Source organism: Dermacentor andersoni, chromosome 4 (assembly GCF_023375885.2).
Source record: "Dermacentor andersoni chromosome 4, qqDerAnde1_hic_scaffold, whole genome shotgun sequence".
Taxonomy (NCBI): domain Eukaryota; kingdom Metazoa; phylum Arthropoda; class Arachnida; order Ixodida; family Ixodidae; genus Dermacentor; species Dermacentor andersoni.
This window is the reverse complement of record NC_092817.1, coordinates 103,758,793-103,780,045: the sequence shown is the minus strand read 5'-3', so window position 1 is coordinate 103,780,045 and position 21,253 is coordinate 103,758,793. Positions and strand designations below refer to the sequence as shown.

The window sequence follows — 21,253 nt, the reverse complement described above, 5'->3', positions numbered from 1 at the left end:
AGTTTCACCGCTTCTGTTGCGACCGACAGAAGAGAAAGGCAGAGGAGCCCTGCAGGGAAGAACGAAGCGTGGGAAAAAAGGGAGGAAACAAGAAGGTAAACGAGGGAGAGAAGCGATTCGGCGCATGCGCCCTCCCGCTTTCCCCAAGCCGGTGGCCGGAGTTGCGCGCGGGTGCCGCTCCGTGGCTCCACCGCGTTCAGTCGCGAGCGTGCCTCGGCGCGATGGGCACAGCCGGGGAGTTACTGTCGCGACGGCGCCACGCTGGCCGCGAGGTCCTTCAGGCCCGCGGAGTTTCCCACGCCGGTGACAGCAGTGTCGTCACCTGTGCTGCCTCGGAACTGCGTCCCACGGAACTAAGATCCGGCAGCGTTTTTTCGTGGATAAGTGCATTCCATTTCGATTAAACGTGCGCGGACTGCCGCCAGTAGGTTCGCGTCAAGGAAGCACGTGCCACCACTGATTTCGGATCGTCGTGATTGTCGTCCCTCCATGGTCACTCTCGCCTCTTGCGACGGTCACCGGTTGGTGGAGTGTACTGCGAGTGTATGGGACGCCATGAGTTAGGCACGATATCGTCCCGTGGTGAAACGTGGTTTCGATCGACTGGATTCGTTGTGTAACAGCGACATTTTTGCAGGTACTTGGAGCTTCTCGCAGGTGCGTGGAACGCCGCTAGCACCAAAGTATTGCATGTGCACAGAGTGGCCCAGTTGCCAGTGACTACTGGACCCATCTGCAAGCCTCTGTCTCTCTAGATCAGCCTTTGCGGTCTTCGAGCGTCGCCGCGTCTGTGTGTCGCGACTGGTCAATGATGGAAACTTTACAACCGCGCCACCATCCGGCCTGGACGTCCTGCCCTATTAGCTGTTTAAACTTCATCGGAGTATGGACGGTGTTGGTTTCCCTGCTCAGCAGGAGCGTGAACGGACAACACGGTAAGTATAGGCGGCTTTTCGAGCGCACTTCTTTTGTTAACTTCATCCACTTGACGATTATGTAGCGTTACAAGACTGCTGAAGTGTTGTCGGACATCGCTGTGATATATTCTAGCTAAAGGAAGCCAAGCCTCCGCGATGAAACCCACACATAGAGAAGAAAGTGAGTCATGCATTAGACTACGGAATATATTTTTTAAATGTTTCTCTACGGTAATAGCAGCGAAACCTATCAGTGGTTTAGCATAATTGAGAACGAAGAAGGGAAGCACACACCAAACAATACCAAGAAATTTTATTTTTGACAAACGTAGTAATTTCACTCTGGTATGATTAGACGGTTGCGTCGTTACACTATACTCTTGGTGGGTTATGCATAATACGAGTGTTATGGACACACCTGACGGCAACGCGATTAAGCGTATATAGTGTGTACCAAGACCCCGATTTTTGACGACAGTGCCGTGTTTAATGTAAAGGCCTTCAGCGTAATTCTAGTGTAGATATTTAGTAGTCATTGTTACTTCGCAGAATAACTGTTCTCTATTAATCACCAATATCTGCATGTATATGCTTTTAAACAACCATTAAAACACACATACGTTATTTCATCAGATATCAGTCCAGTCCTTAAGAGGAAGCTTTAGCTCGGGTGCTCCTATCTAAATACATGTAAACTGAGAATTCGTTTTTCTCGGCAACCACAGCACCAAATTTGACGGGGTTTGTTGCATTTAAAAGAAAAACGTAAAATCTAGTGACTGTTGGTTTCGAATTTTCGATTTAGGTCGTCAATTTTTTATTAAAAATTGGCAAAAATCACAAATTTTCAGAAAACGAAACTATCAAGTTTACAACTCTGTAACTCAGGAAGAATAGGTGATATCGCAATTCTGTGAATTGTACCTAATAGCACATCTAAAGCGGACAAATTTGACATCTTATACATGAATCTCAAAAAATTTATTAATATGTAATTACAACTTTTGCAGAACCCTCGTAAACAACGTAACAAACTCACGTAAGATGTAAAATGACATATGAAATTTGTCCGCTTTGAATGATCTAATGGATGCCGTTTACAGAACCGCGATATCTGTTCTTGATGCAGAGCTATTAGTTTGTAAACTTCGTGCTTCTATTTTTTTCAAACTTCTGAAATTTTGTAAATCTCTTTAACAAAATTCAAGCCCTAAATCAAAATTCCGCTTCCAACAGTCACTAGAATTTATCTTTCTCTCTCAAATGCAACAAATTTCATTAAAATCGGTCCAGGGGTTATCTCAGAAAAACGTTTTTGCGTTTTTACATGTATTTGAATAGGCCGCGTCGGAGTTGGGCCCGAGCTAAAGCTTCCTCTTAAGTACGTCGCTCATGAATATTTTCGTCAATAATGTGAAGCCTCAAACTTCTTTTGCGTCAGTTGTCATTAAACTTCCGCCTGTATTTCTAGTGGTACACATGTGAAACTGCAACGCCCAATGTCTGTACGAAGGAACCAAGCTCCGCGTATTGTGGTGATATTCTTTAAAAATGAAACGTGAAACCTTGAAACACTGTGGCCATATTAGCTCTTCAGTGTGGTTGTATATTGAAACTAGGATAGGTATACAAAACGTATTCTATATCATAGCAGAAAGAAGTGGAAAATAAACTATTGTAACAACCAGAAACTTGCACAATTGCCCCTTGCAATCGGCGTGGTGGTTCAGCCCGACACCCTTTCTGATATCGTTGCCAAGTGCAGAATCGTATTCTTTAAACTGAGAGAATGGGAACACATATTTAGAATAGGTCGCCTCTAACATTTTGCGATGTATTTCTTGGTTTCCGCTGTCTAGTGAGAAGCATGCAAAGTGAGGATACAGCTTATGGTTAAAGCTTTTGAGAAGTTTTACACGTTGAAATCTAGACAAATAAGAAGAAAACCTACCTCGAAACTTCCCATGAGGCATTTTGTTGGTTTTCAGTTTCCCCTGTGGAGAAGCGCGAATGTTTACTTAGCACCAACGGCTTTTCAGTTAAGTTTTACAAGCAGGCGCCTTTTTGCAGTTTTGTATTGGTACTTTCAAATCCGTTGTTTGCAGCTTTACGCGACGCGGGGAAGCGAAACGCACGTTTAAAAGCCCGTCATCGGCAAGAAGGCTCATTTGTCCTCGCTTAGCGTCAGAAAATACAAACCTCAAATTCCTTTTCGAGCTAATGCGCAAGCAAAGAGATCCCAGGGACCAAAAAGCATTTGCAGGAAACGCACAATCAGCCGCAAATACACACACACGCACAAAAAGAGGGATCTTAAATGCTGGTGAAACCGGAAGAAGTCGTTATTTTGTAGTTATTACTTTTTTGCGACTTACTTCATGGAGATTTAGTGCAATACAACATATCAATCAAGGAATAGTCATGGAAGGGCAATTTTTCTCTTCTTGTTTACTTAGATTAGTTTGCTTTTTCTTTTGCGAAACTAATGTTGGCGCCTCTTTTGGAGCGCAACTTCGATAGAATTGCAACGAGGTGACATCAATGTACGCGAGTGAATACTGCGTATTGCGTTTTTATTCTTGTAACGAAGTTTTGGCGTTATCAAGCTTATTGCGAAATTTTCACTACGTTGTCTAGGAAATAACGGGTGGAGTTTGCATTTTCGCGATGTTTCATAATGGCGCCTATAGTATTTGAAGGAATGGGGAGGGCATTACAGAGTGATGTCCTCCTTGCACAAGCTCGTAAGTGTGTATGCCGGGGCTCTGCGTAATCATTGAAGCGCAGGTTCCTGTTTACCTGTTTTGCAGAATGGGAGCAGGGGACAATCAAAATTCGTGCGTAAATTCGCCGCTAACTCTGCAGTTCCTTGCTTAGGCATGGCAGCAAAATATGCTTGAAGTGAACACTGGTGCGTGGTGATTTCACATGAGCATTGTTAGCATGTCCCTTTAATGTGCGCAGAACAGCAATTCTAGCGTGAAAACGTGCACACGGCTATTTGAACATCCAGGACGGTTAAGGTTTGACATCACTTTAACGGCGGTTACTTTCAACTATACCATGGCCGTGTGCTTGCGTTTCGAAATCGAAACACGTGTTAATAATGATCCCAAGCAAAAGCACTTTGCTTGTTTTATTGCCACGCATATTTGGACGTAGGGCTTTGCGAACACCCGTTAGCTGTCGCTCGGTCCAGAGTGGTTCCATCTTCCGTTCGTACTTTCGCATCCTACGGCGGCTAGTCACAATCAGCTGCAGGGTCGGCAACTTACTCATGGATTTTATCTCACATCTCAGAAGCAATCGTTATTAGGGTAAATATTCTGCCAGAGACACATGCTGCAACGCATCTCAAACATTAAGCCCTGTAGTATACGGAAAACCTTTATTTCCTTTGTCAGGGCAGTTCTGGTAGAACTCCGTGAATACTTCTTCTTTCTCTACTTAGAAGTCTTATACCTTTACCATCAGGATTCACAAATGTTAGCGCTACTCGTGTCCCAATAATATACTTGTGTGCTTTCTCTAACTTGAGAGAAACCGGGCGCAAACTGCACGACCACGTTTAAATGCGCGCTGTTTTACGTAGCTTTAAGACCTTGCGTAAAGTTCTCTGAAATAGATGACATCTGCCAGTGGCCGTTGCACCATCTCCCTTGTCGCTAATACAATGCTGGAGGTCGGCTTCTTTGTGAGCAAACATAAAACACTCTTGATTTGTCGTTCATACAACACAGAACATCCTCTTCGTCGTTCTCTTCATCGAAATTTATCTTGTACTGCAACGAAAATTTAAAGAACTGCCTCGTCACCCTGCTGTTGCCTTATCGCTAGGAGGACACGCCTTACCTTAATTTACTGCGCAAGCTCCGTACGTGGCAGTCTATTTGGGAGAGCAAACGATAGCTCTTACTAGCGCATCCCTCGCAGTGGTAAAGTGCCTGCGAAGCTTGACGTGATCGCCTGCCGAGCACAGAATCAGTACTTCACCTTCAGCTTCATAGTTAGGTAACTTACAGCAAGTTTACACGTGGTCGTGGGTAGTGGGATGCCAAGAATGTACGTGCACCATGCCTTTGTGAAGAAGAATTGGGGTGACTGCGCGGTGACAGCTGATTTAGCTTTATGTTACTCAGCGGCAGGAGTTCAACACTAATTTCAAGTCTTTGTAAGAAAATGACAAAGCTTCCACGTCTGGATGGGCTCCTGCACATCCGGGCTGAAAAGGTATGAGGTTTTTCCTGCCAAACCACCATTTTATTATGAGGTACCCCGTAGTGGGGGCCTCCGAAAATTTGGAACACGTGGGGTTCTTTAACGTGCACCTAAATCTAAGTACTCGGGTGTTTTCGCATTTCGCCCCCATCGAAATTCGGCTGCCACGACCGGGATTAGATTCCGCGGCATTGTGCTTAGCAGCCGAGCACTATAGCTACTAAGCAACCACGACGGGTGTCTGGGCTGATACATTCACTTTTAGAAATTTCCAACGAGCTTTCTTAACGGCAAAAGTGCGCATGCAACGGCCGGAAAACCATGGAGAGGTTCCGCTGCCGCTCAGGAGATGGCGCTACGGCCGCGCTGGCAGCCGCCTCGCGAAAACGCCGTATAGCGCCTTTCAGCGATGCACATAACCTGTGCTATATAGTAAGTTAGCGACAGTTAACAGTTCAGTCGCAAGGAAAATACAATTATGGTTCCGTCTTCGCCATTCCAGATGAAAACGCCTTTACATTATAAAGGATTCCCAACTGAGGCAAAATCCGAATGCACGACTCTTTGCACATTTTTTGTCACTTAAAATGTTCTTCACCAGTTGTGAAGCAGCGGTACTATTGGGGCTGGCATTCATAGCCATCCGAAATATCGACAGATTGACTTATACATACGAGTAATTTCATTATATGTTGCCACAGTAATGGCAATTTTGAAGTAAGCAAAGTGTATATTTTCGGACAAGAATAAGTAATTAGAAATTTACAGCTCTATTTGACCAGTTCACCTTCCCACCTATGAATAGGAGCCCTTGCTTATGCACAGTGTTATTTCATTGCATTATTGCAAAGCTGAAACTAATGTTTCAAAAAAGAAAATCACAGAGCGACGTGTCTCATTAAGAGAAACAGCGTAGTTCGTTAACCTGGAGGCAATACAAAAAAAAAATAATGCCGTAACACAGTTATTATAATATTATCAGCATTAGGTAAACTATTATATAGTAATTATGTGATATATATATATATATATATATATATATATATATATATATATATATATATATATATATATATATATATATATATATCATATTATTAGCACACTATAACGGAGCAATAAATTGGGACCTCTCAGTCGTTTTCATTGCGGCAATCCCCACTACTGTTGCAGAATTTGGGCAAATTTATTAGTCTGCTGCCAGCATTCGATCCCGTAGGTGAAGCACAGAAAGCAGCATCTGCTATGTACCGTGTCTGGATTATTGCGATGTACCGCAAAATATTACGCTCAGGACAAAATTGCCAGATTTCCTTTCTGCGCGCAATATGAGAAGTCAGAAAATGCTTGTGTGGGACGATCTTCATTCCTTTGACGCCAGGTTTGAGTATTCTTCTCTCTGTCGTCCCGTTTTTGAAGCATTTTGGAAAAGCACTTAATCGACCAGAACACGAACCAGGCCTGCGCAGAAAAAGGGAAGTAATTTAATCGTCCCTTCATTCAAGAGGAACGTCGTTAACCGTTTCTACATTCGCATTCATTTCCTCCGCAGTACCGGAAGTGCTTATCGCTTTAATCTCATCGGTGTCCTCCAAGAAACATTCCATTGCTATATTCCAAGTGCAACGTGAACGCAGCGCCTGTACGCAGCTCCCGTATTGCCAGGCGCAACCTGTATACGCTGCGTCATCCTGACCCTCATTATTGAATGGCGTGTAATCAGCGTGCCTTCCGCATAAGTCAGACCTTCGTTTCGGAGAGAAGCTTGTTCGTTCGTCTTCGATATTCTTATGCAAGTCAGTTTATAGTGAGCGATTTACTTCAGTTTATCTTTTTTTTATAATGAAGCGATATCTCTCTTTCGCTCACATTTGCGGTCATCTTCGTTCGCTTTCTCTTACTTCCCCGTCAACACCGATAAGCACCAAAGCAAGTACACGTATATTCAGCGCGTCCAACTTGAACAATCCTAATTTGTGTGCACAGCCTCTAAAGTAAACCCGCCGCAATGACTTGGCGGCTATGGTGTTGCGCTGCTAAGGACAAGTTCGCGCTGTGTAATTCCAACTACGGCGGGCGCATTTAGGTAGGAGCGAAATGCAAGAGCGCCTGTGTTCCGTGCATTGGGGGAACGTTAATGATCACCTGGTGCTCAAAATGAATCTCTAGTCCTCCACTACGGCATGCCTCAAAATCAAATTGAGGTTTTGGCACGTAAAACCCCAAAATATAACCTCTGAAGACCAAACAAGCTTTAAAATGTTTGCACTGTTACATGTGACTAGCGTACCCGAAGAAATGTGCCTCTTATCTCTAAACAATGCCGAAGCGCAAGCTATTTTAGACTGCGTAACCTGGTGGGAGAACTTGCGCGTGATTGTCGTCAAGACGGCATCAGGAGTTTGGGCAGTGATGGCTGAATAGAGCCCTAGCATAAGCCAGGTAGTTTACCGACTAGATCCACACTAACAGGCAATCTTTCTTATTCTGTACGTGCCTGCATGAAAAACGAAAAAAAATGGTGCAAATGTATAGCATAAATATGACTGTCGCACAAGCACCATGCATCATGCGTCCTATGCTATCGCTAACCACACCGCAGCCGCTCTTTCCGTTAGTTTCTGCGGTTCCCATTTATGTATAGAGTTTGTAAATTAAGCCCATGGCAGCATCAGTTTGATTCGCTAATTTTTCCAAGAAGTAGTACGGCTTACGGGCATCAGCCGCGTTCAACGTTCGGTGAAGCTGAAATAGCTGCGACAAGGTTATGTCGATCCCCATCTAACGTTGGCGTACCCCCACCATATTGCAAGCAAAATTTGTCCATTTCCTATACCGATACTTCGCTGCAGATGACGTATTTCTGCTCGGTTTTAGCCACACACACGCTACTTTTTCTACTATACATGGCGTTCGACAGAGCGCGCTCCAAACGGCTACAATCGTGTTCACATTCAGCACAAAGGGGCGCGTACTACACAGTCATCGACCACGACTGGGACGAAAAAGACCATGCAACACAGTGCCAAAACCCGGACGGGGATGCTGCGAATTCGTCGAGAAAAACACGGCGAGTTTCAAGCCGAAGTAAGGTGGCAATAACCTTCATATTGAAATTTGCGGCTTTGAACAGAGAACAAAGTCCCTGCTATTCTTTTTTGAAGGAGATCTGCAGTTCCTTTTGTTTCTCACGGATGTTTTCGTTTTTAGTTGCTTGGTTCCAATTGTTCGTTCTGGTAGCACAAACACAGAAAAAAACACAATAGGTCTGGAGCATCTCGCAATGAAATACCCCTAGCAGAGACTATTTAGTTACACCTCGCGGACTTTAACAACCCTATCACCGATTTCTAAAAAAAAACGAGGTTGAAACTATCCCGAAATATTCGCTTATGCTAAGGTTAGTACACCTCCTTATCCACAGCAATAAATGCCCGACCCTTCTCCACTTTTCGTTAGAGAGATGGCAGAATTACTACATTCCCGTTTCTCCTTTGCAATATAAGGCACATTCAACTCACTTGTCTTACTGTTTTTAATGGTCGACTTATTCAGCCTGTGGTTTGCCGACGAATTTGCATTCAATCCTGTTTCGAATGAGCACAGACACACACACGCACAAAGAAAAAGCCAGTCCTTCGTTTGGAATCATAATGAGGCTCGGTGCGACAAACAACTTATTACGACGGATTTGCGCCGCGAAAGTGTCAACGACAACTCAAAGTTATCTCTCTCTCAAACACCTACAAAATAAACTTTCGTCTCTCTCTCTCTCTCTCCAACCCCTCGACAATAAGACAGGCAAAAGCACCGCAAGGCGCCTCGCTTCCGCCTATGTCTCCCAGAAGACTAATCCTCTCATCTCGACGTTGCCGCCGCCCAAGGGGACATCTTCTCTTTTTGATCCCACTTCGTATGGCGCACAACAGAAGTGAGCCAACACCGAAAGCAAAACTCAATTACGCTTTTTCGTTCGTCGCGCTTATAACTAGTAGCCCCACGACGCTCCGAACGCCACCGCTATTATGGTGAATGCCGCGCCTTTCTAAATCTCCCGCCAGTTTGCTTATAGTGCGCTTGAACTTGCGGTGGCTTGGCTCAGCAAATAGGACATTCTAGCAATCCCGTTTTTTTTTTCTCGCATCTTGCTTTCTTTTTCGCTTTTCCTTTTTTTGCCTTTTCCTGGCTCCCTAAACCTGCTTGAAAAGGAGCTTTCCTTCGCACCCGCTTGTCTAATTGCAGCGATCCATTGCTTACGCGGCTCGCGTCGGCGGCTTTAACCTTAGGCGGGCATTGCCTACGGCAGTGTAATAGAGTCGGCTGCATCAACTTGGCACAAAGAAGGGACGACAGAAAGAACACTCTGCTCGTAGAGTGTTGGAAACCCTCCCTACGACCGTGCACGGCTTCGCTGGCGGGAAACTGCAGCATTCTAAATCTTGGGGCTTTCGTATCTCTTTGCCACTGTCACGTCGCAGGGAAACCGAAAACAAGAGTGGAGATATCTTGATTTTGTCTCCGAAGTTCGTGCTCGCTAAAGTTTTGAGCAGAGGGCAGTGAAAGAAATCACGAGAGTTTGTCACGGGAAATTGGTGGCGTGAAGATGGTTAAGCTTTCATTCGGTACGGCAAGTATGTGAGTTGTTTTGCTTATTTGGCAATTATATTCCTGCACATTTTAATATATTGCGCAAGCATATCTTCTCAAAAAGGTATCCGTGGTTGCTGATAAACTGTAAAGGAAATGGTGTGAGTGTTGCTCAAGGATCCAGTGAATATTCCTCTCAGCAAGTGAATCAAGTGGCGAAGGAAGTGACGGTGTTACAAAATAATTTACGCATAACTTAGTAGTGGCACGAGCACCGAGTGAGGCTCTTGATACTCTTCCGGTTCACCTCCTGAGACGACTGGGGACGAAATTCAAGATAGATCAGCAAAAAAGAAGAAAATAAACTAGTAGAGTACAAACTTCATGGTTTTCACTATACATATGATATCAGAGCATAAGTTTAGTTGCAATTTGAGTTACCGAAGAGTCTGGAATAATTAGAATTTGTTTAAATCACTGGTTACCGCACACCAAAGCACAGTATCGTAGACCTTAGAGACCCGCCCCGTGAGCACGGCTTTGATGGAATTCCTGAAAACCCGGAAGTAGAAAGCGGTAGAAATGATGTCACTAACGACGTCAAGAAGGTGGCATGACATTTACCCGGCTAATTATACATAGTATGCACGTGACGTCACATCCGCTGCTGTCGTCTGTTTCCGCTACCTTGCGCCATCCTGAGGGACCTTATCAACAGGCGCGCGCATAGGCCTACAGGTTCCCCAACATGGCGCCGCCGTAAACCGGAAGTCGCGGAGTATCCTTGAATGACGTACGTGCATACTATGTATTAGAAAACAGTTGCCTGGCATAGACTGAACATCTGTCTAGCAGTGCAGATGGGACGTAACCCCTTCCTCTCTCGTTTCTCCACTCCCGGCGCTCACATGCTCACTCGCTCGCTCGCCTGCTCGCTGGCTTGCTCGCAACAGCTGCGCGCGCGCGCTCGTTACGTGCTCTGACATCAGCACCGGAGAGAGTGCGTAAGGTGCGCTTCGTGCGCCGCTCGCTAGGGGGCTGTACCCCGCCAGGTGGCGTGCGCTGCGCTTCCTCTTCGCCCTCCCTCACCCGCATATCGCGCCAGGAGAAAGGCATTCACTTGCCTAACCTAAAGAACACCAACACCGAGGTGCGCGTGCCATTAAGAGACACCAAAGTCAAATCTTAGGGTCGCCTACCAATTCTGCATGAAACAGTCAATATAAAACGTAAAGAAATTATAATTTGTGTTTAAACATAATTTTAGTCGGTTGCTTCCGATACTGAATATTCAAATGTTCGCGAGCGTTCCATTCGCGAAGGCACAGCATAAAAATTATTCTTGGGTGTATAGTTAGGATGATATGTAGGTTTGCCAGACACCACAATGAAAAATTCTGCGTGGCTGTGCGATCACAAACACCAGAGACCAGCGGAGCTGGTGCCAGGCCAGTAAAGCAGTGCCAAACCATACACTTAGCCTAACTTTTGCTGGGCTTCTCCAATCACCGCTGGTTTGTGGTGTTTGCGATAGCAGAGCCACACATAATCATTTTTTCACTGCGAGAAAGAGGACCGCTGAAGCGAGCGCGTGGGCTTTTATCGGAGAGAAATGACCTCATATCACCTGTGTCCCCGCCACGCCGTTCCTTCTCCCCCGCTAGGTTCCACACCCCATCGCCACGTCGCTAGGCTGATGCTATATTTATACTCTATATTTATACTATATTTATACTCAGCCCTTCGCGCTGCACTTCGTCTCGTCAGCCAAGAACAACCTCGAAGGTGGTCAATATTCAGTGACTCGAAGGCTGCACTGCAATCTTTGCTATCGGCCTTGCGGCGCGGACCAGACGAACAACTGGTATTTGAGATTAGAGAACTCATTCATACCTTAACTGAGAAAGGACACCACGTGACATTTCAGTGGCTTCCAAGTCACTGCGGAGTCATAGGGAACGAACACGCTGATAACGTTGCTCGGTCGGCTCTTCAAGGGGACGAAGAGGAGCCGATACCATTATCAAGGACAGATTCCGCTCGAAAACTTCGAATGATGAGCCGTGACATCACGTTCTCCTTGTGGAACGCTGGAAGTTTTCACGACTACCGACTCCACAATCTTGACTCCTCTCTACGCCTTTGTATTCCAGCTGGACTCTGCCGTCGCGAAGCTACCCTGCTTTGTCGACTATGGCTAGGGGTGGCTTTCACCAAGTCTTTCGCTCACCGAATTGGATGGGCCGACGACGCCTCGTGTGAGGACTGTGGTAACGAGGAGACTTTTCAACACCTTCTTTGTGACTGTCCTCGATATAATTTACAGAGACAATCACTCGCAACCGCGATAGCGCGCTTTGACCAAAGATCTCTCACAGAGGAACTTATTTTAAAATACCGCCATCATAAGCCATCACAGCAGAGGGCGACGAGGGCACTGTTGCGGTTTTTGAGGGCGACAGAATTGGACAGGCGGCTATAGCCTGAACAGATGTTGATTGTGCTGCAAGTGTCACTGTGCTGTGCGATGACATTATTCGGTGACTGTGACCGATTGTGATTGTCTGTTGTTACGTTTCGCCTACGACGCGCGGTATAGCCGGCGCGGATGCAACGGACGCCGGGGCTTCGTTCAAAGCGGCGGAAATTTTGGCCCGTTCAGCGCCGCCGATACGCCTCCCCGCCAAGCGCGTCCAGGCATGTTTCAATGCCACGTGTCTTCAAGTGTGCGTGTGTGTGTGTGTGCATGTTGGTGCCCACGCTTGTCAAAGCGCGGCAGCCGGGGAGAGGAGCTCCCCAAGTGTGAAGCGAGGAGGTCTGACCGGCGCCGGCCCGGCGGATGCGTCACTACACTCGTCCCAACGTGTCTCTCAGCCTGTCCGTGCCCAGTCACGTGCGCCTCTATCGAGGCGTTCCCTCTTGCCCTCAACTCCGAGACTATAAGAGCAGCTGCTCCCGGACGCCGAGAGAGGCTCCGATTTCTTCTGTCGAGTAACGTGCTCTCCCGTCTCTCCACTTCGGTCGACCTGACCGGCCGCTCTTTTGCGATGCTAGAATAAACAAGTTGTTCTGTTAGCAGTCGACTCATCCTTTGCCAGCACCTTCGGATGCTTCCAGTTGTGCCCCAGGCCGCCAGGCCAACGCTACCCTTGGGGCTTGCGACCCATTTGCAACAACGGGTGTCAGCGCTGAGATTCCAACACTGTCCATGCTCCTTCCTTTCCTTATCTCTACTTTGTTACCACTTTACCTCCCCCTCCCCTCTCTCCCCAGCGTAGGGTAGCCAACCGGATCTTTTTCTCTGGTTAACCTCCCTGCCTTTCCCTTTTCCTCTCTCTCTCTCTCTCTATATATATATATATACTCTGCTTTCACTATATCTCAACTCTCTCTCCCCCAGTTCGTCGAAGCTGCGGACGTCAAGAGAAACCCAGAAAGGTTCTAACAGCTCCACTGTAAAAGAGAGCGATAGGTGCATGAATGGCCGGCTGGTCAAGCAGGCGTACGTTGAGTTTGCCACCCTACGCATGGGCAAGAAGGTTAAGGAAGGAAGGAAGGAAGGAAGGAAGGAAGGAAGGAAGGAAGGAAGGAAGGAAGGAAGGAAGGAAGGAAGGAACACAAGTGATGCAGGCCATTCTCCACAGGTGCACAATAAGATTTCTTCCTCACTGAGGTCAGTCGACTTCAGGAATGAAATGACGCACAGAATATGTAGCTCCATTTCCCTGTTATTTGGCTGTAAGCAGAATATAAACCCAAAAGGTTCTTTATGTAGACATTCAAAACCCCTGAGGGATCTAGAAAACCGTGGGCACTAAACACCAATGCCATAAGAAGTGCTGGAGAGGAATTTCATTATAACTGAGAAAAACGGAAGAACCTTGATGGCTGCCTGAAAATGTACAAATAATTGTGTGAGCAATGACGGTATGAAGTCTGTAATTTTCTATGAAGGCGCACGAGCGATGATTCTGAACTTTCACAATGTGGACACGAGGAAATTATGAAGATAAACATGGTACAGACAAAATCAAAGGAAACCAAGAAGAACGAATGTCAGAAAACGGGTATTCAATAATATCTACAAATTCGCTAAAATCTTTAGCTAGCAGAAAACCAAATAAAGCGGATCGTACAAATGAATTGCAAATTGAGCTGATGGTCGCAGTACTGAAAATCTGGGAACAAACTAAAAATTTCAAGATTGTTTGCAATAGTGCTTATTCTAGAAAGAGAACGTCGCTGCTGCGGTAATGTATTCTCTAATGCAAGCTATCCCAGATTATCATGTAGAGAGAGTGTGGAAAATCAAGCACATATAGCATGCAATGAAGATTGCCAAAAACAGCATGGGAGAGATAAGTATGGAATCGCAGCAATCTTTAATCATGGATGTTGGTTGACCACAGACGCGCCTTTTGGCCTGATACCAGTGTCCAAAATATAAGTAGCACGGAATTGCAAATTCTAGAAGGATTCTGCTGGCCTGGATACGATATGGCTTCTAAAGATGTCTACAACAGCACTACACTCCCCAACTGCCAAAACATAAAGAATCTCACTAACCATCTAGAAGCTCAAGCCATAATATAATGCGCTGTAACCGTTTTTCTTGTTTTAAGCTATACCAAAATAGGGATCGCCTACAATAGCGTACAGCGCCGAACTGTGAAATAAGACGCATGACAGTAAAGCACGCAAAAAAAAGAAGTCCCTTTGTCAAGTGCATGATCGCCCCACTTTGTGACATGTGACTTGCGGTTTGTGCAGCTTGCACCGTCCCCACATCATAGCATTTCTCTAACGCAGCTTCACTTGGCCATTTAAAGCTATATCAAAGCGAGAGCCACAGAAAATAGTATTCACTTTAAGAGTGGATCGAACTGTACATTTCGAGTGAGCCGATCGTGCAGAAATGAGCGTGGTGGTGTAAGGCCTATAACGATCGCCTGACCTTTCTACAACGTCATCAGTTTTGTTGAGTGCGGGGCCATTACGCCGATTGCAGCGTTTAAATGCGTTGCTAAGCGTAAAAATACCGCCGCGCTCTGCAATGAAATGCTTTCCTCGTAACGCCACTAAATTAGGACGAGAAGTTATTCGAGCACACAGGCAAGAGCAGAACTACCAACGGAACATGTGCTGAATCGATTCGCGAGGGAGTGCCTGTTCTTCCATTTTAAGCTTAGGTTGGCAACGTAAGCTGCAATCGGCAGGGCATTTCCATAGTACGCGCATTCTAAGAAAAGGCACAGCGACTACAATTGATGATACCTATCTGCTTGTTCAGCGTGCTCACGCATTAAGATCGACCCCCGTTCAGGGAGTGCGTCATTTTTCCTTCCTTGCATTACCCTTTTAATTGTTTTTTTTTTTTTTTTGAGGGATGTCGTCTGTACTGCACGAAGCACCACATCACATCAGCCAGTTCGTTATTGCGATCTGCATTCTACAAGCGCTGCTGAAACTTTGGTCGTTGAGCAAGTGCGGGCAGCATTCATGTGTTTATTCTCCAAGTTTGGCTTTCCCTGTAGCGAACCAGGGCGAGAACTTGAAAAGTTCTCGCAGCTTACGTAATAGGCTCTGTATGCAGATTAAACGAGAAGAGCGCCACTAAGAAATATGTGAAGTTATCGAGATCAGGGCCGCGAAAAGGACCGCTTTTTCGTTCTGCGCATCTTTGTCGGCAAGTTGCCATATATAATGATCTTATTGAATAATAGGTGCAAGCCGCCCAGTATGAAATCTAAGCAGCCAAGATTTGCCCCTTTAAATTTACCCTTCTATGTTTCCTATTTATTTGACAAAGGTGGCTACCTGCTGATGAGCGCACCTTTCTCAATGACTACGGGGTGTTACCAAACGTGCCACTTTGCCCTCACTGTAGCCACCACTTGTAACACTCAGAAACTGTAGCCTCGCGCCATTTAGTTCTCGAGCACAAACACTGCATTCTGCCTCATTCGAAAATAAAATGTATAGGACAGATGCTGTTCCCTCACACGTGTTATATTGCCTCGAGAAGGTATAGATAAGCACTGTGCTAACGTAATGGGGTGTGCGCCCTCACGTGCTACATGTGTCTACAGCAGTCTTCGGAAATGCACGAATTGTCTAGGTATAAATTATATGGAGATCCACCAAATGACGCAAATCAGTGTCGAACCGATACTTTTTCTTTTTGTTCAAGTTTCCTTTCGGTTCAGCCAAAACTGGTCAGTTCTGGTTCAACTGCCGACTGAGAAAATAACACTTCAAACCGGTTCGAACCGGTTCAAGTTCCATTGCATAACCCAAGAACAATTACAGGGAAGCAGCTTAATAATTTTCTTGTGTAAAAAAGTTCTAAGCTTCACGGAAAGATTGCGCGAGTCATTCCTCAGGCCGCGCGTATATTAAGTAGCTACAAAATAAATTTTGCAGGTTCAACAGAAATGTTGGAATCTATACGTAGCCATCTTTTAGTTCGATAGAAATAGGGTGCTTTATTGAGAAAACGCAGAGAAGACCTTAGACTGCACTCTTCTTTGTGGAGTGAAGGGGAAGAGAAAAAAAAAGAGGGATAAGAGGAGTACTAACAAGGATAGGCTGTAAGATGCTGCTATACGTGTGTTCTTATCCAAAAGGCCCTTGTATTGACATGTGTACATGTGTACATGTGTACTGCTTCTTCACCGGCTAATAAATGATAAATGTAGCCGCTCGGCGCAGGAAACGTCTGCATGTATCAGACGTTTCTCAAACGTTATTGATAGCTCTATCCGTTGTTTGTCGTCACCGAACCTTGAGTAGTCTGACCGTATTGCGCCATGCAAATTGTGTATGTACTTTCTGGTAGGCACGCGGGCACCAGCGATTACGCTTATACCTTCGATGAGTCATGTATAAAAGCCGACGCACTTGACCCGCTGATCAGATTTTTCACGATCGCCCAGTGTGCTCGCGGAACACAGGAATAGGATCCTGGACTGTCGCTGAATTTTCGTGCGAGTTCTCTTTGTCCAGTCAATTTCAACTTAGCCTATACCCTATGCTAGTCTCTCTCTCTCTCTCTCTCTCATTTCTCCCCCGAGCACCACTAACAAGAGGGCAGGTCATACACATTAAGTATAAGTAAACCATTTTGCAACAATACCGGGAAGTAGGAAAAGAAAACTTTGATTGAAAAATCACGTGGCGGAACCATATGTCAGAAGCCATGTGCCATTTCTACGGCATCTATGTCGATTTGTGCGATTAAAAGCCACCACCCTGCTAGAAATAGCTTCCTTATTTCGACGGTAAGACGGTTTGCCACTAAAATCTCATTATGAAATTTTAGCATGCCAAAACCACGTTATGATTATAAGACACGCCTCAGTGGGAAACTACGTAATTATTTCGACCATCTGCGGGGGTTCTTTCACGTGCACCCAATGCACGGTAGACGGCCGTTCTTTGCATCTCGCGCCCATCGACACGCGGCCTTCGCGGCCGAGTTTTGATCCCGCGCCTTCGGGCTTAGCAGCGCAACGCCAAATCCACTACGGCACCACGGTGGGTGAGGTCTCCGATTATCGGAAAATTATTTGAAGATCCCTAATTTGAGAAACTTACGTGTGTATAACACCTCTGCCCGTGACGCAATACGCCGAAAACCATACTAATGGGGCTGGTACTTATCAAATCATGCTAAGATTATGGGTATTTACAAGCAAGGTAGCATATTTAAGCCTCAAGTGGAGGCAATGCATGAATGGAAACCTCTAGAAAAGGTAGCCAGCATGAACCAAATACCATTATTTTGTTATTTTTGGTTCCACTCGAGTGAACAAAATTTTAGCTTCCAATTCAGCTGCACTTTGAGAAATAGCAATGGTTTTCTGTAGTTTTTCGTTCTGTTTAAGTTCGATACTCTCGTGAAAACACTGCCACTGCAGTTGCAGAATAATTACGCGCAATGGAATCAACGGGAAGACATTGGACATAATTATCAAAATTTTGAACCGTTGATGCAGTCATTGGCATGGTTCAAGCAGCGTTAGAATCTTCTATTTACCTTTCCCATGGCCCAACTTCTTAACCAGCAATAGCTCTTCTATTCCAATGTGATTTGAAAACGCTACATGTATTTCTGTACACGACAGTGGTCGAAAGTGTGTTCTATCCACCTGGCTAATTGTACCTTTAATGCTCCTCTATAGGTCTTTTCATCGAGCGAGGGCGAAAGGGTGCGCCGTTACCTTTTTCTCCTCTCTGACTTGTGAGAGCCATCGCGGAGCTGCTTGAATGGTGTCGCAGCCACGGGCTGTATAACGATCTTCTAGTTACGTGTGCTTCTTCTCAGAGAAATGCACGTGCTGTCAATTCGCACAAGGTCGTCGGGGAACCAGTGCGTCGCCTTTCGGTGCAGCCAGTGACGTTATTACACGGAAATTTTTCTTGGCATCACTGTGGCAGGGACACAATCCTGCAACGAATTTTTAGAAATACAAAAACTGATCTACGAAGCCGATTGTATAGGCTCGATCGAACACGCGCAGACACATCGAGACACATCGTCCGCGTCACTAGCCGTAGAAACAAAGGTGATGCCAAGGTAAATCAGTTCACTACGTCTCACAGAGCCGTTTCAGACGTAGAAGACGCTACGCCATACTAAGTAGGCCGGCGGAACCAAAAAAAAAATAATGACCACCAGAAGCTGCCGCCGAGCGTATTTATATCTGGCATACACCATGGTGCGTTCACCCAAGCTAGAATGGCGACTGCTCATAGATGGCGCCACTGCCTACGCAATACGGCGACACACGTGAAAAAAAAAAGCGGTCTATACTTTTCGAAGAACAAAGCTAGCAGGGCCACATTCTAAGCGCAAATGATAATGTCCACAATCCTTAATGGCTAGGAAACCTAAGTCAGTCATTAGCAAGGGAAGCACCTAGCAGGTGACCTAAATGTGTTCACTAGGTGAGAAGCAGCTAAACATAACTCAAAGGTTATCTGCAAAGCATCAATGCATGTTTCTGGCTAGCAATGGAAGAAAAAAAAATTAGAATAAACAGCATCTGTCATCAATAACTATACGTAGACGCCGATCTACGAAGCCACGCAGCACCTCATCTGTGCTAAAGCAAACATTCTAATTTTTTCCTCACGCAGCGTAATCTTCTATGCAGTGTCAAACCAAGACATTATGGCCGGATTATGTGTCTAACTGGCGCGCTCGCACAAGTATTCAAGACTGTGTTGCCTAATGACTACGTTGCCACAATAAAATATAACCTACGGGTGCCACTTTCAGCCCTGCCCAACACACGCGACGGAACACGACTTCCGATCACTGCCAGATAGTGGAACGCCCCAGCGACATTCCTAGGCGGAGATACGCAATGTCATTTTTGTTTCGTTTACCGTGACGGCAGCTCTTTGCGTTTCGTTCGTGGCTGGGCACAAGCTTGTTGCTACGCGATTTTGCCCCTCGTCACCCCCTTTACTACCTTTATCTCCCCCCTCTCCCCTTCAAACAAAACTAAAACAAACAAGAAAAAAAGAAAGAAGCTCAAAGGCGCCGTTAGTGCAATTCTTGCACCTCTTCTCTTGCTCCTAGTCCGAACTGCGACGTGGTGTGCTCTCTCCTTCATTATCTCCTTGTTTCATTTCCGGTCGCCTTTCTCACGTCCACTCGCTCTGCTGTCAATCTCTTTCACGCTGTTCGGCCACCAAAGGAAGACAAGGGAGCTGAAAAAGGAAGGGTCAGCCATTTGGAACTAGCTTGGTCACGTGGTTACGGGTCATTCTCCCGGACGGCTCCGCTCTCCACGCAAGCCACGGTGACCGGCAGCCCATGCACGCTCCGGAAAGTCTCTGATCGCTTCGACCGCTTTTTTTTTTCTCCCCGTCTTCTTTCCATGCGTGGCTCTTACATTTTCCTTTCAAGTGCCGACCCTGTGCAGCCAACCAAACTCGGTCCTTTTTTTTGTTCTATGATTACTTCAAACAGATGGCACCACATTACTTTACACTCAATAATTACAGTCAACCGTAGCCTTGCCACTTCCATTCTTCGGTCCCTTTCTCGCTCTCTTCCATTTTTCCGGCCCACATCCACTTAGTCTTCTTCTCCAGCATACCTCTGATTTTCCTTCAACGTGCTTCCGTTTACACGGAACACTTCCGCTTTACCGACCTCCGAATTTTTTGTTTAGTAGCTCATTTCGTCGACCGAAGTGCGCGCTTCCCAAGCGCTATCGCACAACCCAGCTTTCTAGAGCTGCAAGGAACATTGGTGCCGTCAATGGCATTTATAACAGCTGAGCACTTTCATTGCGCGCATCAGCGGTCGCCATTCAAGTCCTGAGGAAAGAAGAGGAGTTTTGTGGGGAAAGAGCACTGTCGCGGGAGCTGCAACCTCGAGAGATACGGAAGCGAAAACCCGGAGAGAGCGGAAGTGGAAGCAGTGTTGGCACTAGGAAAGGGGGAAGATGTGGAGCATCCACGACATGTAATGAGATCAGTATAGAAAAGCGAAAAAAAAAGGGTGCTGAGGCTCACAAAGACTCTCTAACCAACCAAGTGCAGATAATGATGTGACTCTAGAAATATGGGTCTTGAGTAAAGCAGCGCTTTTCGCGGCATTGTTTTTTTATCTGTGGTAGTTGAGGTCATTGTGGTAGACTGAGGCTGGTGATGACAGTGGGTTGTGTGCGGTAGACGCAGGTTGATGAAACACACTGTTCCCTTCGTGTTTAAAAAACGAGGAGACTATAACACAACCTCTCGGGGAAGTAAAAATTTAAAAAGTAAATCATAGGGTTTTACGTGCCAGCACCACGATCTGATTATGAGGCACGCTGTAGTGGGGGAGTCCGGAAATTAGGACCACCTGGAGTTATTTAATGAGCACCTAAATATAAGTACACGGCTGCTTTCGCATTTCACCTCCACCGCTCCCTGAGGTAAACGTAGGGCTCCGGCTGAACTTCGCCTGGGTGCCTTCGTGGCAGTGTAATCTTTGACGTGTCAGTTTCCTCATTTTGTATTCCGGCGAATACGGCAAATAATTATTGAGTGCGTCTCTTCTGGTGAGGACAGTACTTCTAAATAAATTTTATGCTTCTCTTTGAGAGCTATATAAGAACTACAAGACAGCCCCCTTCTATGCCGAAGTTTTGCTGATGTGGGACAGTGCCACTTCTACTTATAAGTTTATATAGAGAGGTAAATTTTATGAGTGATTACTGAAATTGTTTATTTCCTATTGTTTCAGTGTTACGCAGCTGAACGCGCATTCTTACACTTAGGAGTTGCGCGTTCTGCCGGAATAAAGCCAAATCTGTACGTAAAATCTAATGCCACGATCCGATTGGTGGGGCATATTTATGCCCCACCTCTATTCCGCAACATGGACCCCGAGTTCCATCAGGGCCGTCGGCAGGCCCGTAGTGAAGCCATTTGGCGACGCTACGGCTCGCAAGATGGAGTGGTCTACACAGACGCAGCCAGACACCCTCGCGGCGACCCCATGACCGCAGTGGTAGCGGATCACAACG

General features: G+C 45.9%; 1 protein-coding gene across 2 annotated transcripts in view; it reads left to right on the top strand.

Moving 5' to 3' along the window:
- Positions 1 to 218: 218 nt before the first annotated feature.
- Positions 219 to 21,253, top strand: part of LOC126536551 (cell adhesion molecule Dscam2-like) — a 243,031-nt gene continuing 221,996 nt past the window's right edge. For both annotated transcript variants that reach the window (XM_050183566.3, XM_050183565.3), the window contains exon 1: positions 219 to 935. In XM_050183566.3, coding sequence (XP_050039523.1) covers positions 809 to 935 — 127 coding nt within the window. In that variant the 5' untranslated portion in view covers positions 219 to 808. The remainder of the gene's footprint in view (positions 936 to 21,253) is intronic.